The sequence below is a fragment of the Conger conger genome, chromosome 16, assembly GCF_963514075.1.
Source record: "Conger conger chromosome 16, fConCon1.1, whole genome shotgun sequence".
Classification (NCBI taxonomy): Eukaryota; Metazoa; Chordata; class Actinopteri; order Anguilliformes; family Congridae; genus Conger; species Conger conger.
This window is the reverse complement of record NC_083775.1, coordinates 27,155,056-27,174,641: the sequence shown is the minus strand read 5'-3', so window position 1 is coordinate 27,174,641 and position 19,586 is coordinate 27,155,056. Positions and strand designations below refer to the sequence as shown.

At 43.3% G+C, this 19,586-nt stretch overlaps 1 protein-coding gene across 1 annotated transcript in view; it reads right to left on the bottom strand.

Annotated features, from left to right (window-relative positions):
• sdk1a (sidekick cell adhesion molecule 1a) overlaps positions 1-19,586 on the bottom strand; it is a 297,095-nt gene that overhangs the window by 56,285 nt on the left and 221,224 nt on the right. The window contains exons 16-21 of the mRNA XM_061223685.1: positions 18,910-19,057; positions 12,471-12,611; positions 8,263-8,444; positions 4,693-4,808; positions 2,547-2,742; positions 392-490 (exon numbers count right to left, since the gene is read on the bottom strand). Coding sequence (XP_061079669.1) covers positions 392-490; positions 2,547-2,742; positions 4,693-4,808; positions 8,263-8,444; positions 12,471-12,611; positions 18,910-19,057 — 882 coding nt within the window. The remainder of the gene's footprint in view (positions 1-391; positions 491-2,546; positions 2,743-4,692; positions 4,809-8,262; positions 8,445-12,470; positions 12,612-18,909; positions 19,058-19,586) is intronic.

The window sequence follows — 19,586 nt, the reverse complement described above, 5'->3', positions numbered from 1 at the left end:
AGTTAGGCTGTCATAATACACTTTAATTTATTATACCTTATAATACATTGTAATAAATCACAGGTAAGCTGCCATTGTTAGACCTAAGTCAGGCGAACTAAATGGAATGTTCATTTTAAATCGTTCAACAGTACAGTAGTGCAACTGCTGCAAACATAGTTTGCCATGAACGTTCGCGGTCTTGAACATCTATTTGCAGCTGAATGTATTTTAGTTTTGGATCTGTTTCCAGTGAACTGTATTTTGGCATGTATCCACTAGACTGTAGTTGGACTGATGAATGGGGGTTCGGAGATTAGTCAGGTGAGAGTGCAGTCAACCCCATACACCCATCATGAAACTGGAAGTAGGCAGAAGGCCCTCTCTCACGACCGCGAACACCATGACTGACCTATGATCACGCCGTTCTTGTCCACTGGTTCCAGCCAGCTGACACGTAGAGAGGTGTCCAAGATCTCTGTGAAGCTCAGGTGACCCACCGGGCCTGGTTCTGAAACCAGAACAAGAACACACATTCATCAGTCTTAAATCCGGTATGAGCACTGTGCAGCCCAATGTAATGTAACAAACTGCATATTCATGGAAACAATAGTTTTATGCATTTTTTGCACCTCAATTCATTTCAACCCTAATTCTGGGCGTACTCTGCATGTGATGGTTTGGTTCCAACTGAGTTCAGTTAATTAGCTTTCATTGAGCTGGTAAGTGATTTTCCACACTGTTGTTTTTGCTGTATCCTTCAAGAAAAACTGAGTAATTGAAGGCAAAATGTTTACCAACGAATGAAAAAGTGATGGAAAAATTGATGGTGTTTGTCAGCTTATTCTCCTAATTTGTGCACTTCCAAGGCAATTTGTAAACACAATCAAGAAAGAATTGATTGAGATGAATTGGTTGTTTAATTAATGTACGGCTCACAACAATAATTCAGCAGCGAATTAAGCTTAACCAACTGCGACAGCTGCCCTCAATTTATTTAAGGGGCAGATATTGAGAAAATAATCTGAGCAATATATTTATTAACATAATCACGTCACGTCAATGTCAGACATCCAAGTGAATTTCTCCTTTAATGGACTGACAGCATATACCTGGAAGGATGTATTCATAACAGCTTAATCACTCCTTATCCAGTAAGACCTGATAAAACGGCTGTTAAACACATGCACTAGACAAGATTAAAACCTCTTAATTCAGAGGGTACAGTATAGAAAAAAACTATTTTGTATGTGTAACACTTGGCAAAGCTTGGCAAAGACTATATACCATTTTTCAGTAAATAGATATTTTTTAATACTGCGAACCAACACATGGCCAAACAACTGATCATATTTGTCTCTCTCTTTCACAAATACACATTATCCACAGAGGCATATACACATGCTGCATACTTGTGTGTAGAAGCTCAATATTATTTTCAAGGTTACATAGATAAACATTTCTGAACAATTTAAAACACCTTCATAGAACAACATTGCAAAATAAAACCCTGACTGGACATCCAAAGAGGACAGAGTACCGTGAAAGAACCCTAGATGTCTTTGAAAGGTCCTGAAACTGAAACTACCTGTACCAGTTAGAAATAGCACCCATGTTTGTATTCTGCACAGCAGTGAGCATTTTGGCAGTGCACACTGGGACATCGGATGTGTGATACAGAAGCAGTGTTTCATAGTCAGGAAAAGTAATGTATATCCTATTGAGCAATGCGGCTCACAAATTTGAAAAAAAGAAAAACTCTCAAGGCTTAAAGTTTCTTTGGACTTTGATGGAGTTTTGTAGCACCATCAATAAGTTACATTCCGACAGTTTAAATTAATAATGACAGCCATCTTCAAAATATTGAAATCAAACACATATCTTTTGGTGATGGACTTATCAGTATGTTTGAAATCTGTATATGAATTTAAGCCGAATTAACATTTTGCTCAAAAGAGTTTCACAGATAAAATGGAATAGGAAAAACACTACAATCATTTATAAAAAATAAAAAAAATCTAGATGTTTCTGTTTTTGTCACAAACATGTTGATCATTTCAAATTGCACGTGACACAAGTTTTGCTATTACTCAAACATTAAATCACCCCTAACCCAGAATGCACCACTTGTTTTGTACCAATCATACCCAGAATGAAAATATCAGCTGTCGAACCAGCTGGTTCCAAGCTAGTTCTATCATCCCTCGATACAACTTGTTACAGTTTCTTGTTTCTTGTTGGTACACTGTATACTGCGTAGTGCATAACCGACCTGGGTCAAATGTGTAATTGTTTTGGATTCACGCTCGATTGAGCTTGCCTGAGGCAATTAAGCCAACTCAGAGGACCAGAAGGCAAGGTTTCCACTTTTAGAGAGTATTTAATTGGTTCCAGGACACCAGACAAGCTCAGCAAAGCACAGAAAAGTATTTGACTCTAAACGAGTGACATTTTTGACCCAGGTCTGGTGCACGACCAGACAAGCTCAGCAAAGCACAGAAAAGTATTTGAATCCAAACCAGTGACATATTTGGCCCAGGTCTGGTGCCTGATGGCCTGCTACTCACTGTCCTCGTGGGTCTGGACCATGTGGGGGGGGCTGCTAGGGCCGTCACCGGGCGTGGTGAAGCACAGCACCGACGTCAGGTACCAGGTGAACTTCCTCAGGCCGCTGATGTAGCCCACGTGACGCGCGCCGTGGAAGTCAGGGGTGATGGTCACCACGGTAACCACTTCGGGAGATCGCTCCGGCCATGCTAGAAGCTGCCGGAAGAAACAACGTTCAAACCAGACCGGCAGGGGAAGGGTGGGGGTACGGGCAAAAAATCGCTAATGTGCACACCAGCATTACCTGCCTGTCTCAGTCATTGTCCTTTATGGGAAATGTACAATTCTGAAGAGGTGCAGATTGCACATCGACTAAAAACAGTTAGAGAGCAGTGCTGATAAATCACACATTCACACCGGCCCTGAAAATTGAGCGAGGTAGCATATCCCACATGTAGAACAAAAACCTATATACATATATTTACACTTATTTTATTTTGGGACACATTGAAAATAACGGAATGCTAAAGTGTTTCGGCAAGGACAGCCTTCATCAGAGCATAAATTAGTTTTGAGTGCCAGAATTCACACTTCTGTCAGCTCATACTGTATGGTGGTCGCGAACCATATTATTCCAATCGTGAAAATAATGTTCATGTTCAGCTGCAGTGTAGGGGCACTGCTCCTTCCAAAGCATTCTTTCATTAGCATTTTGGGCTTTTTTACAGTAGACATTAAATTAAAAATCTGAAACATCTTTCCAACCTTACTGTTCTCTCAGCATGAATTGCGTCATTGCTGTCGGTTTTGTATTTCTTACAAAATAATGTAAATTGCAATTTCAGAACCTCATAATGCTTCAATTTGTCACTTATGGTTTTGGACAAATTACACTCAGGTCAGAAAACTAACAGACTCAGGTCTAAAAAGTCACCTCATAATTTATACTTTTGGAGAGCAGCCTGTAGTTTGAGGCTGTTTGACAGCTGACGTCAATGGTTGAATAGATTAGTGATTCTTATTATGTTGCTATCTTTCTGTAAAAGGAAAAGTAATTCTACATGAATTAGACTGTAGGCTGTCTCAGGGTTAGGACAAGACCTCCACAGGGGCTCTTCTGTCAGGGAAAAACATAAGCTGTCATGAGACAGAATAAGTATTAAAGTGTTTGAATTGACAATCAGTCTTCTTAACATGAACTATCACTTGAAATATACACTCCATTCCACTTCTATTTCATGCTATTTCAAAAGAGCCTTAATTAATGTCATATAATCAGACATTTAATCAGCCTCTTATCTCTCCTGCCAATGCAAATCTTTACCTGACATCTTTTCATACTTAAGGTCACCAAATTTTCAAATGTATGTCAAACCAGGGCAAAACTTATGAGAAGGTTCAGGGTTCAGTTTTTTTCACACTAACCCAGATGGGTAAGTTGGCAAGAAACTTAGTTCCCCAAACTAAATTTATATGTTCCCAGATATAGCAAGTTTACCGGTGACATGAAGTAAATACAAAACCCACAAAGACAATATTTAACTTATTATTCATTATCCAGTTTCATCGGAAATTATCTATGGGAATCCATGGGGGAGTCCATATACCACCACATGGCTGTTTTATCATTATGGATCATGTTACTGCTGTTTTAGGTAGCATATGTTAGCTTATATTTACTGCTTTATGCTGTACATACAGTTATTGGTTTGGGAATTGTATTAGCCAGCCCTTTAGTTTGAGTTCAGTAACATTATTTATGCAGGCTATTTAACAGGGACAATGTGAATTGCTCATCTCAGTTACATACAAAGTATCTATGAAGAATCTATGACTATAATGTATGAATTCTTAACTTCCATAACAACAGAAATGTGCCATTCTTCAATTAGTGTTGAAGGAACTGTATGAAGAATAAAAGCGATTCCAGTCCTCCCAAACCGACAAAGCAGACAGGCAGTAATGATTGGCGCAGGCATCTCCATTAAAAAAGCTAGTTATGATTAAACTCCCAATAACCTTGAGCTCAAAGCGAGGAAGTCATACCCAATGCTAAGCTAACACGCATACGCCCAAACCTGCGTTTGCCTTGCCAATGTGACACACGAGAGGAGGGCAATCCAAGGCGGAACAGCCTGTAAAACCCGGTCGAGGGTTGATGCTAACCTTGTAGCCCTGGTTGATGCCGTTGATGAACTGCTGCGGAGGTGGGTTCCATGTGAATTTGACCGTGGTCGAGTTGAGGGCCTTGGCCTCCACGTTCTGAGGTGGCGCCGTCGGCACTGGAAAAAAATGAGGAGGACAGGGAGAAGAACCGTTTTTACTCCGGTAAAACGACCCTGGTCTTTTCCTCAAACGTGCCACCGACAAACAGTATAGACCACATTCTGGTTCATACCTCGGCTCCTATTGGCCGCTAGGCTGTATGAGAGCCATGCTACGATCAGCTCAGTTTCTGGTGGATGAGGTATGACCGAGAGGCAGTGCTATTTTGCAGGTGTAAAGAGAAGGACAGCGATCACAGAGAAAGCTCATCCCACTTTCTGTACGTGAAAGGAATGAAGAGTTCAACCTGTAGCGAACCCACCCTCAGTCACAGTGCCATTAGGGTCATATGGCAGTTAAAGACTCGAGTTAAAGCCTGAATCTGAGAATGTTCTGGTGACTCCACAGCTGAATGCAGTATCACCCTGGCTCTCCTAAGTACATTTTCATGAGAAACATGCCAGGATTTGTACAGATACAGTATGTTATTTTTTATTTCAATTATGGTCTGTAGAATAGCCAGAAATGTATTTTCACGGGGTTGGAAATTGCCACCTGAACTGTAGAACTTTTGACCGGATAAAATGAGCAGGGGGCTGTCCGGAGGTGCAAGTACTTTCCCAGTTTTCCAGTAATCATGTTCCACATGCATTTCTAACTCTCTTTATCCTGATCCTCTGCTACATCACTGCTGGTCAGTGTATGTTAGCTTTCCATTAAGTTGTTTGTGTGCTCAACATCTTTGAAACTGAAAAAGAGAACATTTCTGTATCGAGAAGAGTCTTCCTACTTCTATTATGAAAACTTCTAAAAGAGCAGATTTCCTGCTCTGATAGACACGCATGAGAAATGAAGCATTACTAATTCTCTGCTGTGATGAATTTTTTACTTTGTAACACAGTAGCTTGCAGAAATGTAATCCATTATTTTTTATCATATAATAGAACAAAAAAGCTTTGAAATGTGAAATGATATGTGGCCAGTCTGAAAAACCGTTCTTGAGTGGGTGGACTTACTTGCTAATAAATATTGATAGATTAGCAGTATCACAGCCCTTTTGGTATCAACTCCGCCCCCGTTATTCTTTAAGTAAAGCCCTGTGACTGCCATTTCTCTATATTCCTGTTGTGCACATGGCTTTCCTCATTATTTTTGAAACTGCTGAATTACTGTGGCCACATTCAATCATCGATGACACAACAGTATTATTATGTGCGTACATTCACAACTTCATTAACAAAGTAATAACTTATAAATAATCATAACTGTCCTGACAAACAAGTAAGCGTTCTGTTCTGAACAGCATCCGTAGGCACATTATCAGTTTATAACAACATAGAGCTGCTTCACTACATCAATAACATCTTAATTCACATATTAACTGAGACATTCAAAAGACTATTTCACTTGCATGTCGTATGCTTTTCGATCCAAATTCTCTCAAACCTGTTGGCAGTGCTTGCCCACATTAACTGCTATGTTCTAATGCTACAATAGTCAATGAGCGGGTACTCAATTGCTGCAGTGTTCCTGGTGTGGGAGAGTGAGCGATGAATCATTGTATGGGACACACATTATGGACGAAGGTCAGAGGATGCACTTTAGGCTCATCCTGTTAAACCGCTGGTCTAGTAAGTGGATGGGCCCCGTGGTCCCGTATCAAATCATGCTTTGTTCTACATCCATATACTGTATAGACCTTCTTAAAAGGCCAGAAATATAGTTACAGAAGGACCCAAGCCCCTGGGCTGAACTGACCCACCAAAGGTTTGAAAGCTACAACCAGGGACTTTGATTCTCTTCCAGGCCTGGGAATAATGGCAAGCCTAGTGGCAGCTCTGCTCTCAAACTGAACTTCAAATACAACTATCTCCAGGGCTTCCACCACAGACTGTCTCTGCATCTATTACGGCACTCTTTAAACTGGCCGGGCAAGTGCCGCCCCAATGACCCAGACACAGTCTTAAATCAAGCAGTGAAAAAAGCTTGATAAGGACCACAGAGGGCACACCTGTCAGTGACTGCCTAAGATGGAGGCTTTGTTTTGAAATGTGACACGAGAGCTCCAGTCCCATCCCTAGGAGACACCGGTGCTGTGGAGGAATATCTGCTAATTGGGGCCTTTTCTGTCTTTTTCTCAGCATGATGTACGTACATGTGCCAATGCAGTAAAAATTAAATCAGCGACAGGATCAGGGATGAGTTATTCTCCTGTGTGTGTGTGCGTGTGTGCACGTGTATGTGTATATGTGTGTGTGCACGTGTGCGTGCCGTGTGGGTGTTTGAATATATTTGCCGTCCATATTACCAGGTACCCCTGTGGTACACTTCTGGAAAATCCACAATCTTTATCTTCTTGAGAACACCTTGACATTTAATCTTTTTATGAATTTCCAAGCAGTGCCAGATCTTATCAATAGCTTTCAAGCCAATCAATTATGCATAACAGAAATTAAACTAATTGAACGGTAAATCTCCCATTTGCCATTTGCCTTGCAGTCGATATGTTTCTCCGACTGACGGGCGGGCTGAAATCGGCCGTGGCCGAAAAGCTGGGGTCTGGTTCGGGTCGGGGGGGGGGGGGTGGTTGAGGCCATGTTTCCTGGGGCAAGCTCTAATGAACTGTCTCCTAGGCTGGGGAAAAGTAATGGCTTTGAACAAGATTAAGTTCCCAGCTCTCGGGCTGCCCCCTCCTCTTCCCGCTGGGCCTCGTGGGTTCTAGGTCTATCGGGCCCTTGGCCGGTTATTTAAAACAGGCCCCAGGCGGAGAGGGTTGGTATCTATTAGCGCTGTCCTGAAGGCTTCCCATGAGACTGGGCAGTAGGGCGGGGGGAGATGGTGGGGTTGGGATGTTAAATGTGCATTTGTCGATGTCCAGAAGTAACTATTGGAAAGAGACGTTCCTGCTGTGTTTTTCTAATGTAAATGGTCAACGTACTGATCGGCATGAAAGATGAGACCCATAGAGGTACCTTATATCATGGTGAACTGTATCCAAAAAGTCCTCAAATCGTGGAATTTATTCATGTCTCCGCGAAACTAGATGGTTAGATGGTAAGTGAAAACATACATTAATTTCATTATTGGGTCAACTACCCGTTTAAATGGTAAATGGTTGGCATTTATATAGCACCTTTATCCAAAGTGCTGTACAATTGATGCTCCTCATTCACCCATTCATACACACATTCACACACCAACGGCGATTGGCTGCCATGCAAGGCACCGACCAGCTCGTCAGGAGCATTTAGGGGTCAGGTGTCTTGCTGAAGGACACTTCGACACAGCCCGGGTGGGGGATCAAGCCAGCAACCCTCCGACTGCCAGACAACTGCTCTTACTGCCTGAGCCATGTCGCCCCTATTAAGTTTAAGTGTGGGACTTAGGGGAGGGCGGATGTTAAGCATGGCAGTGACAAGTACGTGCTTGGTGGGCATTGTGTATGAGAGAGGGGCAGGTAAGGGGTCTCACCTCCCTGCAGAGTGTACTCCGACAGGGCTGGGCTGAACACGCCCAGGCCCGCGGCGGTAAACGCAGCCACCTGGATCTCGTACTGCGTCCAGATGATGAGCTCGGAGATCAGGCAGTAGTTTATCTCCGGACTGCTGATGTTCTTCAGCTGGTAGTCGCCGGGGAGTCCCGCCAGGCGGTACCTGCGGCCGGAAGGGGGAGAGAAGGGAACGCAGAGAACTGAAAATGACTTCCCCCTGCCTGGGACCGCCGCTTCATCGGTTCTCATCCACGCATCTGCGCTGCATCCGTATTGACAAAAGTCATTAATACCACGCAGAGCAACCTGGTATCCTGCTTGCTATGGGACTTTCTGTAGCACCGTGTAATACAGTAAGGCACAGTCTGCTCGCCTCCATCGCTCAATGCAAGTAGATGATAATAAATGGGGTGGCAAACAGAAAGTGATAACCGTTTATACAGAGAGCTAAACACTGGAAGAGCAGAAAACCATAAATAACGCGGAGCGATCCATAAATAACATGGAATGAGATATACTTAAGCATGAAATAAACACACGCAGTGAACCCTGACTGCTGCTCAATGAAGAATGTCATCAATTACGCGACACTGGTTTAACCTTGTCTTTGTTTTGATACGTCTCACTGATGTCCCTTGTGAGGTCTTGCTATTTACTGTATCATATCGAGATTGAGAACATTGAGAACAGCTATAATTACAAAGTTTTTCATTTAAGTTATTGCTATTATCATTTGTATTTTCCATTCGCTAACCCACTACCTACCACCACAAGAGAGAAGTGTCCACAAAGACTGAGAACTTTCCCAATTGTCATTCAGCAGGCAATGATAGACAGGGGGTTGAGGTAACACCTTGTCCTTTGGGCTTCAGTGAGTCTTGCTGGGGGCTCTGAAGCAGTGAGGAACGGGTCACCTGCCAGACTGACACCCTACCCCAGAGACCACCCAACACAGCCATTTCAGATCACCTCACGCACCCCCATATTAAACACACTAGTCAGGCTCTGCCTGGATATTTAATAAGATAGGGAAAGCCTTTACTGGAAAATGTACGGCTTTAATACTTTGGCCTGTCCCCTTTACCTTCACATGTCCATGACTCCACTGTAAAAAGTGACTGTCTTAAAGCTTTAGTCTTGACACATTTCCTTATTCCATTGGTAAATTAGTCAAATTGTCTTACCTCATTAGCAATACTTTTGTCTTATTTATTTAAGTAAAATAAAGTCTCAATATAAGACTAAAATACATGTTACATGTTAAGTGCTGTCCTGACTTGACTTTTCTTGGGGCGCATTGTCAAATTCTTGCTGAAGTTTAAATAAAATAATGGAAAACTTCAAAGTAATTACAAGTTCCAAATTAGGCTGTGTTAATTGAAGATAATGAAGGATAATGTTGATTAGAGCTCAGCTTTCTGTGTCCTTTCAGAGCCAAAGCTTATTCCCATGGCTTTAAAGGCCGAGTTTTCAACTGGTGGTCTGGGGGCAAAGTTACCATAGGGGGCCCATGATCACAAACTCAAGCCTCTGTCCATGGTCCCAATCTCATTACCCCCCCCCCCACCCTTGGATCTTTAGAGAAACCTTTTAAAATATAAACTTATAAAGGCCTGTTTATAGTCGGCTGTTCTGACAAGCTTATTATAGAATGTTCTCATCTGTAATTATCGCTGCTGAAGTGTCATCAACAAGCTTCCATGTCTTGCACTTGCAAATAGCTCACTTCGGCAATTTGTCCTTATAAATTGAAACCATTATTGTCTGAGCATACCATAGACTCAGTGAGCACTTTATTAGGTACACCTGTACACCAGCTTGATAATGCAAATATTTAATCAGCCAATCATGTGACAGCAACCACATGCATAAAAGCATGCAGACATGGTCCAGCTGTTTTTCAGACTAAATATCAGAATGGGGAAGAAATGTGATCTAAGTGACTTTGACCGTGGAATGATTGTTGGTGCCAGACAGGTTGGTTTGAATATCTCAGAAACTGTTGATCTCCTGGGATTTTCACGACAGTCTCTAGAGTTTGCAGAGAATGGTGCGAAAAACTAAAAATATCCAGTGAGCAGCAGTTCCGCGGGCAGAAACGCCTTGTTTATGAGAGAGGCCAGAGGAGAAGAGCCAGACTGGTTGAAGCTGACAGGAAGGTGACAGTAACGCAAATAACCACACATTACAACAGTGGTATGCAGAAGAGCATCTCTGAACACACAACAAATCACCTCTAAGTGAATCGGCTACAGCAATAGAAGACCAATAAGTCTAAATAAATACCTAATAAAAGTGGTCACTGAGTGTATGCTCTAGATTATTGTGAGGGTTGATACTACAGCCTTGATGAACTTCAAGCTGCAATGTTGCTGGAAACCCCTCGGGACAATGCGTGATTGGTCAGTATCTCTGTGAAGGGAGGGATTTCGGTGTGCAGGGAGCACTCCCTCACTGGCCACTGGTCGATCTGCCAAACTGCCTCAGTGCTGCAGGAGCGCAGCTGCTTTGGTCGCTAGGAAACAGCAATGTGACTGTCAGCAGGCTTTTTCACTTCTGGAAAATGTGCATGCTAGCCTTTGGCCTCCCCGACTGACAGAGGGGAAGGGCTAATGGGCTCTGATTAGGCGCTCCAAATTGGGGTGAAAAATGCGGAGCGATTTAAAAAAAAGAGAAAAAAACCACCCGACTGCCATGGTCTCAGACCATAGCTCTACATGGTGGTGGCTGGAGGAGCATGGGACATCTGACCTTCTGAGTGCCTGACCACTGGGTGCTATAGTGCCTGGCCGCCGTCAGACCTGTTCAACAAACTATTTGACCACTGAAACTTCTGACCTGCAGAGAACTTAAGCGCTGTTGGATCTGTACTCTAAAATACCTGACCACTGTTTGACCAGACTGCTGAAGTGCCCGGCCCCTGCTGAACATGAATGCTGCTGAACACAAACACTGTAGGGTCACTGTTGAAGTTGCTTCACTGCTGTTAAATCTGACCGCTGCTGGACCTCGACCACTGTGGAACCTGACTGCTGTTTTAACCGACTGCTGAAGTACTTGGCATTTTGAGCTCAAGAGTGCCTGACCGGGCCTGAACTAGACCTCTGCAACGTCTAAAAGCTGGAAGATCCAACTGAGCCCTGCAGGGCAGCTTGGATCAGGTTCCTCTCCAGCCTGTTGTTTTCTCCAGTCAGGTAGAAATAAATCTCTACATGTCTTGCATAGAAGCTTTTAACCTTTCCATGGAGACTATCCTTCATAAAATATGACTTGCTTTAAAAGTATGAATGCAAACACTTTTTCTGTTTCTCGTGTACATCAGATATGGAAAAAACTGACACATGCTAATGCAGAATTTTTTTTATAGTAGTGCTAAGAAGTGTCAAGGAAAAATGTGGTTGAATGTCATGTTATTATTTCCTGATTTTCACTGTTTGCAATTAACTAATGACCAAAAAATGCATATTGGCCTCCTCAAAAGATCTGAGGAAAGCAAAGCCCTTTATTTGGGTGATATCACAAAAATCATAATCAGATGTATTTACATGGATGGCAAGAAAATAGTTGACATAGTGCCTTTTAATTAGAGTACATGTCCTCTCTGTTTCCAGCGTACTTCTCCGTACTCCACCTTCCTCCCACAGTCAAAATAATTATAAGGATCTATCTGCTTTGAGCCCATTCACGTTGGTTTCTTTGAAGCTCAATATCTCAAAACCTTAAAGATTAGAAAGCAGATAGAACCTTATAATTCCAAGGTCATGGCATGCAGGCTAACTGAAGACTCTGAACTGGCTGTAGGTATGAATGGTCGACGTGTCCAAGTTATATGCCTGACTCTCATCCACTGCATGTAGGGGTAGACTCTAGTTCCCCACACCCAACTCTCACAACACCAGACCAGGAATCAGCAGTTTAGAAAATAGATATATTTATAGGCTGAGGTGTTTATTTAGAGGTTATTTATAAAGCACATATAGAGTGCTTATATAAAGCTCAGAGGTGTTTATAAAGCACATATAGAGTGCTTATATAATGCTCAGAGGGGTTTATAAAGCACATATAGAGTGCTTATATAATGCTCAGAGGTGTTTATAAAGCACATATAGAGTGCTTATATAATGCTCAGAGGTGTTTATAAAGCACATATAGAGTGCTTATATAAAGCTCAGAGGCACTGGGCACTGACCTGAGGACGTAACCCCGCAGGACCCCGTTGAGCTGGGCTTCGGGGGGAGGCTGCCACTGCACCATAATGGACTGGTTGGTCCGCCCGCTGGCCACGATGTTCTTGGGTGGAGCGCTGGGCGCCTCCTCTCGCAGCATCAGCCTATTAGGAAGCAAAGGACAAACTCTGTCAGCCCGCCCACAAATGTTCATGGAAATAAAACACCCGGAAATGTCTAAGCACAGGCCCAAAGCCTATAAACCAGTGGGCCCATTTTCTATAAAAAAATGTTCATATATGTGGGAGTTTTGTGCCGATATGTATGCAGATACCCCGCTTTCCAAACCAAAAGCGCCGATACACAAAACGAGGGAATTCTCAAGAGAGAGATAATTATATAAAACACGAAAAGCGAAAACTCAATTAGGGACTGATAAAGTATCACAGAACAGCATGTTCAAAGCCGATAAGCAGACTAATGAGGCGGCTTCTTCAGATCTTCGGCTCTGGGGCCCGAGGTATACGGACTGAATTGATGCCAGCCTGTTACATTTCATATTGAATTCCGAAAAAATAAAAAAATAAAAAGGCCAGACTTCGTTTCACTGCGGTTTAACATTTGGCAACAGGCAGGGTGCGTTTCTGCGATATCTTCGCCACGTATCTCGAGGAGCTGCCACTCGCCGCTTCATCCTCCAAATTCTGGAGCAGTATATGTTGTTTTTATTCCACGGTGAAAGAGAAGGCTTGGCATCAACCTGGTAGCACATGGGTTCAAAAGAATAAATCGCACCATCCATCTCTTGAGATTTTTGTCAGCGTAAAGAAAGTATGCCATTGTCCCCTCTGTCCATACACTTTCGCTAATGGGGATTTTGTTCCGTGTTGATTTCTACTGAAGGGCCCTTGGGGGCTTTTACTCTCATATCATTTACCTTTGATCTGTGATCATTGGTTTCATTTTCCCTGGCTGTCCTTGTTGGTAATTACAGTCTTCAGTGCTAAGCACTATGCATATTGCTGTAACAGTGAGGAAAGTAGCCCGGGATTCAATTCCCCCCCGAAATAACAATTCACCGTTCCCCTTCAGGGCCACAAAGGATATTGCAAATAATCTGAGGCCCTCCCATGGCATTGGGCCCCTAGAACAATTACCACCATTTCCCCCACTTATGACGGCACTCTGGAGAGAAATCTGTCTCAAAGTGAGTCAAAGGGCGTTATCTGACTTACAGAGAAGAGGGCTCAATTCTGACGATTGTGGGATATTGACAGGTTTTGTTAACACATACTCAAAGCAGCAGGGTTCCACAAAGCAGACTCCTTTTAGCAGCAGTGCTACGTTTTAAGAGCACTGTTCTCGTGGCAATGCAGACAGGTAATTGCAGACCTTGTCAAGAGAAGAACTGTCAGCTGTATGTTACGGAAAGCCAGCGGTCATGATTTCCAGCATCGATACAGGCCTAAATCTTGTGATTCGCAGTTATCCATTTCTAAACCATCCGGGACCTTTTGAAATGTCTGAAATAGGCTCCGAAAACACACATTTAACTGTACTGCTATGTCAGTTTTAAGCATCAATTAAATCTGACTGTAGCCCGATCCATTCCTTACCTCGGCGTAAACCGATTTAAGAAAAGTTCAAACACTCTGTTTTCTTACAAAACAGAGATTTTCTTTAAATGGAAATTCTTGTGAGACTGAACACAGCCCCTGGCAACATTCCATAGCATTAAAAAAGGTAAACGGCAACTGTTCACGAGGACTGTGGCATGCGGCCTCATTAGGCAAAAAGGACAGATGTGGCAGAGCGGGAGAGAGGCTCAGAGGCTGACAAAGGTTTTCTGGGAATCGTAGCTACTCCCCCCTCGCAGCGCAAAGCTCATCTCAGCTACACGCTGCAGCGAAGAAACACCTCTGAGGCGTCTCTCTAACTCACGTTGCCCAAGGACTGCGAGAAAAAGTCATTATAAACGATTACAAAGAATTAAAATTATTTGGAATAATTGTTACAAATAAATGTTCAAAGAAACAAAAAGTAGTTTTTAACGAGTCGTGCCACTGCTGAATGTCGCAGTGCCGTCACCGTGCCCGAGGGATGCGTTTGTTTTCTCACGATTTCTTTCACGGGTATAAGCTTCCGCTGCGTTTACACCTGCACTCTATTTCCAGCCCGACTCCAACCCTCAGCCCTCCTCACACCCCCGCCCCACCTCCCACCCAGTAGCAACAGTAACAGTTGTCGCTTTGACCTTTTCGCTGGCGAGTCGTGATGGAGAGGAGCAGATAAGATTGGAGAGTAAACACGCATGCAGCAGAGTGACGGAGAGAGACGCCAGGGTATACGCAATGCATGGCAAGTGTGTCATTGGGTGTCGAGAGCCCACCTGCAAAGCATTTCATATTTTTGCCAAGGGAGGGGCCATTCTGACTTAAACTCGACTCCTATAAAGTCCTATCAATCATTAAAGAAAGCAATTTCCTCAGATCACAGAGATCCCTGCGTTATTTGAGTCCGAGATGAACGCGATGCTGATGCCCTCCAGCTGCTATCCTTAATCAAGGCAAAGTGGACGTTTCACTGAAGGCTGAGCAAGTTTGCCTCTCTCATATAAGCGAGATTATCGCACCGCTAGACAGCGAACCTGAGAGTTTACATCCAGGACACCACCACTGCGCCTCTGGGAAGAGTGCTTAACCTCAGCTGCCCTGGCTAAAAAAAAAAAACATACAACTTGCTTTACAACTGGACCCCGGTAAAATAGAAAGAACTTTACAGTAATTCACACTGGGTGAAGATGTCAAATAAAGAAATAATATCCTTCCAGGACATGGAAATTAATGTTGTCCTCTATAGGGGACATGGGCCTTTGGTCTTCAACTCAAGTAACATATATTCTATTCTGCTGAAAGCTGTTGGCCCTGTAGAGGAGATAAAAAGACTAATATTTTGGCAATATTTCCACAGCAACATGTTTTTGACACTTACACTATATCAAAAAATTAAAATACTTTCACTTGAAAATTTTTACGTTTACTTTAAAAACTTTTCTTCACTGCTCGGTCTCAGGGAATATAATGAAACTGCCTTAATCTTGACGCAAGATATAAAAGACTATATTTGGTCTCATATTTCATTCATTTTGACTAGGCTTTTCCACAGAAGGCTGAAATTGCAGCAGAGGAGCAGATAAGTGCTTCTACACACTGAAGCAGACTAGAGGCAGGATGAATGACCATTGACAGAATATTTCCCTTAAAATAAGGACCGAACATCAGCTTTCTCTTGCAAACAGAGTAAGTGGAGCAAATACTATGAAAGTATTTTCAGAGAGTGAGTGACAGTGATGAAGACAATGACGAATCTTGCTCATTATTGTTGTTATTTTTGTTTTTTCACTTATTTTTACGTACTGTTACACACATGCATATGTTGCTTTGACAATATGTACTCATGTATTTCCTGCCAATAAAGCACATTGCATTGAATTGAGAGAGAGAGAGAGAGTGATGGAGAGAGAGATAGAGAGAGCAATGAGGAGAAATATACAGATGGAGAGAGAGATTGAGAGCGAGCAAGTGAGTGACAGAGAGATTGAGAGAGATTGAGAGCCAGCAAGCGAGTGAGAGAGAGAGAAAGAAAGAGAGAGGGAGAGCCGCCATCACCCATTCTGCTGTTTCCCTGAGACGGCTTCAGGAACACGGACAGTGGCGGCTTCGCCTACAGGCCCCCACAGCTGAGGCTGATAGATAATCAGCCCAGGTGACGCTCAGTGCCTTAGTCACATCTACTGAGCCTTCAGACAGAGGGATGTTTGGAACCGCCACTGCTTTCAGTTCTCCCTAAACTGTCCTCCAGGTCTACTGTTTGTAGTGGTTTAGAGGAAGAGTTCTTGCATTAGATTTGTTTTTGGTTATTTGCATTGTGTTTTCTTTCCTGCGCCCCAAAGGAGGAGAATAAATTGACCCATTTACCGTCTGTTGTTCTTGTCTTCTCTCATTCCATAGCCAACCAGGACAGCGGCTACAACCATTATCACGCCACTGTTGAAATAGACTAGTTCATTTATGTACAGCAATACCGCATATTAACCCATATTTTCTTCTTTATCTGCAAATTTGGAATGCCAAATCGTATTTATTGACCCATCGAATCGCTGCAATGTCCCCTAAATGTGTATGGAATGTGCATACAGGAACTTAGGCCAGACACTAGCTCTTAACTGCCTGCAGCCCACATGAGCAGATGTGCAAAACCACCACAGGAGGCGCTCCTGAGCGCAGAAGCAGGGATTACCCTGCCATCTGAGACCCTCTTTAAAGCCGATTATACAGTGCGCTGCTACGCTCTGGTCGCGGACTGCATTGCAAACGAATGCTTTTCCAGGATGTGCTGCCAACAGGTCCTAAACAGACTAATTAAAAAATCATTATCGCCCTGGATTTGCTAAGTAGAGACGGCGGCCTGTAATGTTCCCCGTTTACACTTCTGTGCCGGCTGCTATAATCTACTTGTGGTGAGAGTTACCAACACTATCCACTATGCAATTCCATTCATCAGTTGCTCTCCTGTTAGGAGGATCAATATGGGCACCATATGCCTCTTATGCCATTATGTAGGCATTTTCCCTGGGCAACCTCCACTGGTAGGAAGAAAAAAGAACCTCTGAGACCATTAGACTATTTGACTATAGGACTTTCTTCGTGGGCCGATCACACTAAACACACTTTATCGGCTGTGGGAACCATTTTTATCATTGTTTTCAATGGGTTTGAAGAGTTTTGCACACCAAGCACCTTGGGTTTATCTGCCCCGGGCACCTCCCTGTTATTAGGTGCTGTTTAAGAGATCTAGTGGCAAATGATCCTATACTTTATTAGGTATTTATTAGACTTATTTTTTTAGACTTATTAACTTCTACTGCTGTAGCCTATCCAAATTTGACTTGCGTTCAGAGATGCTCTTCAGCATACCACTGTTGTAATGTGTGGTTGTTTGCGTTACTGTCAACTTCCTGTCAGCTTTGACCAGCCTGCCAAAAATCTACAAAGTTGACAAGTTGAGCATTCTAGTCCTCAGTATCGGATTTCACATATTAAAAGCTTTTACTTACACAATCACAGGTAAGTAAGGCAGCTCTGTTTATGGAGAAACCATATTATGGTCATTAGCTTTGTGCATGTTAAGCCTTTAAAACCCTTGTATACAACACCCAGTTGCTAAATAAAACAATTAAAGAAAATTGGGCAGAGAAAAAGTGTGCAACATCATCATCAGATAATGAGTGTAGCCATTTTGTGCTGTCAAGCAAGGATTCATATGAGTCAAGCAAACAACTGCTTTAAAACATGTTTAATGTTGAGCTAAAGCTAGCTAGCCTTTGATAGCCTTTGAGTCCCACTCTCTCAACACAAGGTGAATGTCTCACGAGGCCATGAGTCCATGATGCATGAAGGCAGAAAGGGAGGGCTATGCCACAGGGTGCCTGGCCATCGATTGGAGATTCACAGACCCTGATCCACCAGTCTTCCCGGACAGAGGGACTCGGTGAATAGACGTGCTCCCTGGTTTCTCCTCACTGAGGTAGGCAGGCTCCGCTCAGCACAGGCTTCAGCTGTGACCGATTTAACCCAAGCACAACACGACTGCAACTGCTTTCCATTTACCAGGACCTCTCATTCATGTGAAACGGTCCTTTCAGTACAATGGCTCAGCCCATGTCACAGGTCCAGTCAGCCTGAACTGGGTCTCTACCCAAAGCTAGCACTGAAAACTTGCTGGCCAATGTGGCAAACGTACAGTACGTAAGAAAGCTCATGTCAAAATTGTCTTCTAAACACAAATTACTCAAAAGATGATAGAGAGATAACATACCTGTTCCTATATTACAGAAAACAAAGACTACAGGAACAAGCTGTTTTACAACAGTGATGACAGATGAGGCCAGATGATTCAGCAAGATTATACAGGAATTCTACTCAGAAATGAAAAGTGTGCAGCCAATTTGAGACCTGGACTGTCAACCAGAAGTGCGCAGGTTCAAAGACTGGCCCCGTCATTGGTTGTCCAGCTGCCGTGGTTCCGTTGATCCGTTGATTCCGTTATCAAATAAAGTGCCTTTAGAAATCGGTAGCCCTGCCTTTAGTTGTGTGCCGCAGTGTCATGTATCAGAGTTTTTGATGGCAGGAAGCACACCCCTCTATTTCGCCAGCACTTTCCCCATGTATCTTGAGTGCTGTAGAGGAACCATATTAAGAACAGAAAAATCTCAGAAAAAAGGCCTTCTTTGGCTCGTCTTCAAAGAGGACGCCATTTTAGTTGTTTATGGAACCCTCTATCTAAGCTCCCAGACATAGAACCATTGTGCCCTTGTACTACATAGGGTTCTTCTATGGACTTCTATGGTTCCGACTGGAGAATGATTTTCTAAGAGTGTGGGAACAGGCTGGCAGTACGTACCTGTTCGTGGCTGCGCTGTACTGTCCCTTCCCCACCTGGTTGACGGCACAGACCCTGAACTGGTACGTCCGGGCTGGGGTCAGCCCCCTCACTACCGCCCCTGAGAGGACAGGGTCCACTTTGGGTAGATTCGTCTTCCACGGGGAGTCTGGTGTTATACGTATGGAAGAGAGAAGTCAGTTAGTCTTCACATACATTAGAGAGCAGAGAACACACAGAAATACACACGTGTATTGTGTTTGCACCTTTTACTGTGTGTGCATGTGTGTGTGTGTGTGTGTGTGTGTGTGCGCGTATGGGCATGCCATGTGAATGTGTGTACAGTACACGTGTGCACATGCATGAGTTTCCGTATGTGCCTTGCCAACACTTAATTAAAGCTCACAGAATCCTGTAACATTTCACCATTTTGACCTTTTCAGGCTTCTCAGTCTTATAAGCTTTGAGACGATTGACTATATTGATCAATTAACTCCAAACCAGGTTTCAGGGGGCTTGACTGAATGAAGCAACCATTCCCCAAATAAAATCCAAAACATAAACACGACAGCACATGAAACAAACGGAGCACGTTTCATATACTGTATATGAAAGAAATATCGACTCGGTCTGTTTGGTTGTCTGTCTATCTATCGACACAGACACAGACAGACACATTGACATACAGACACAAGAGA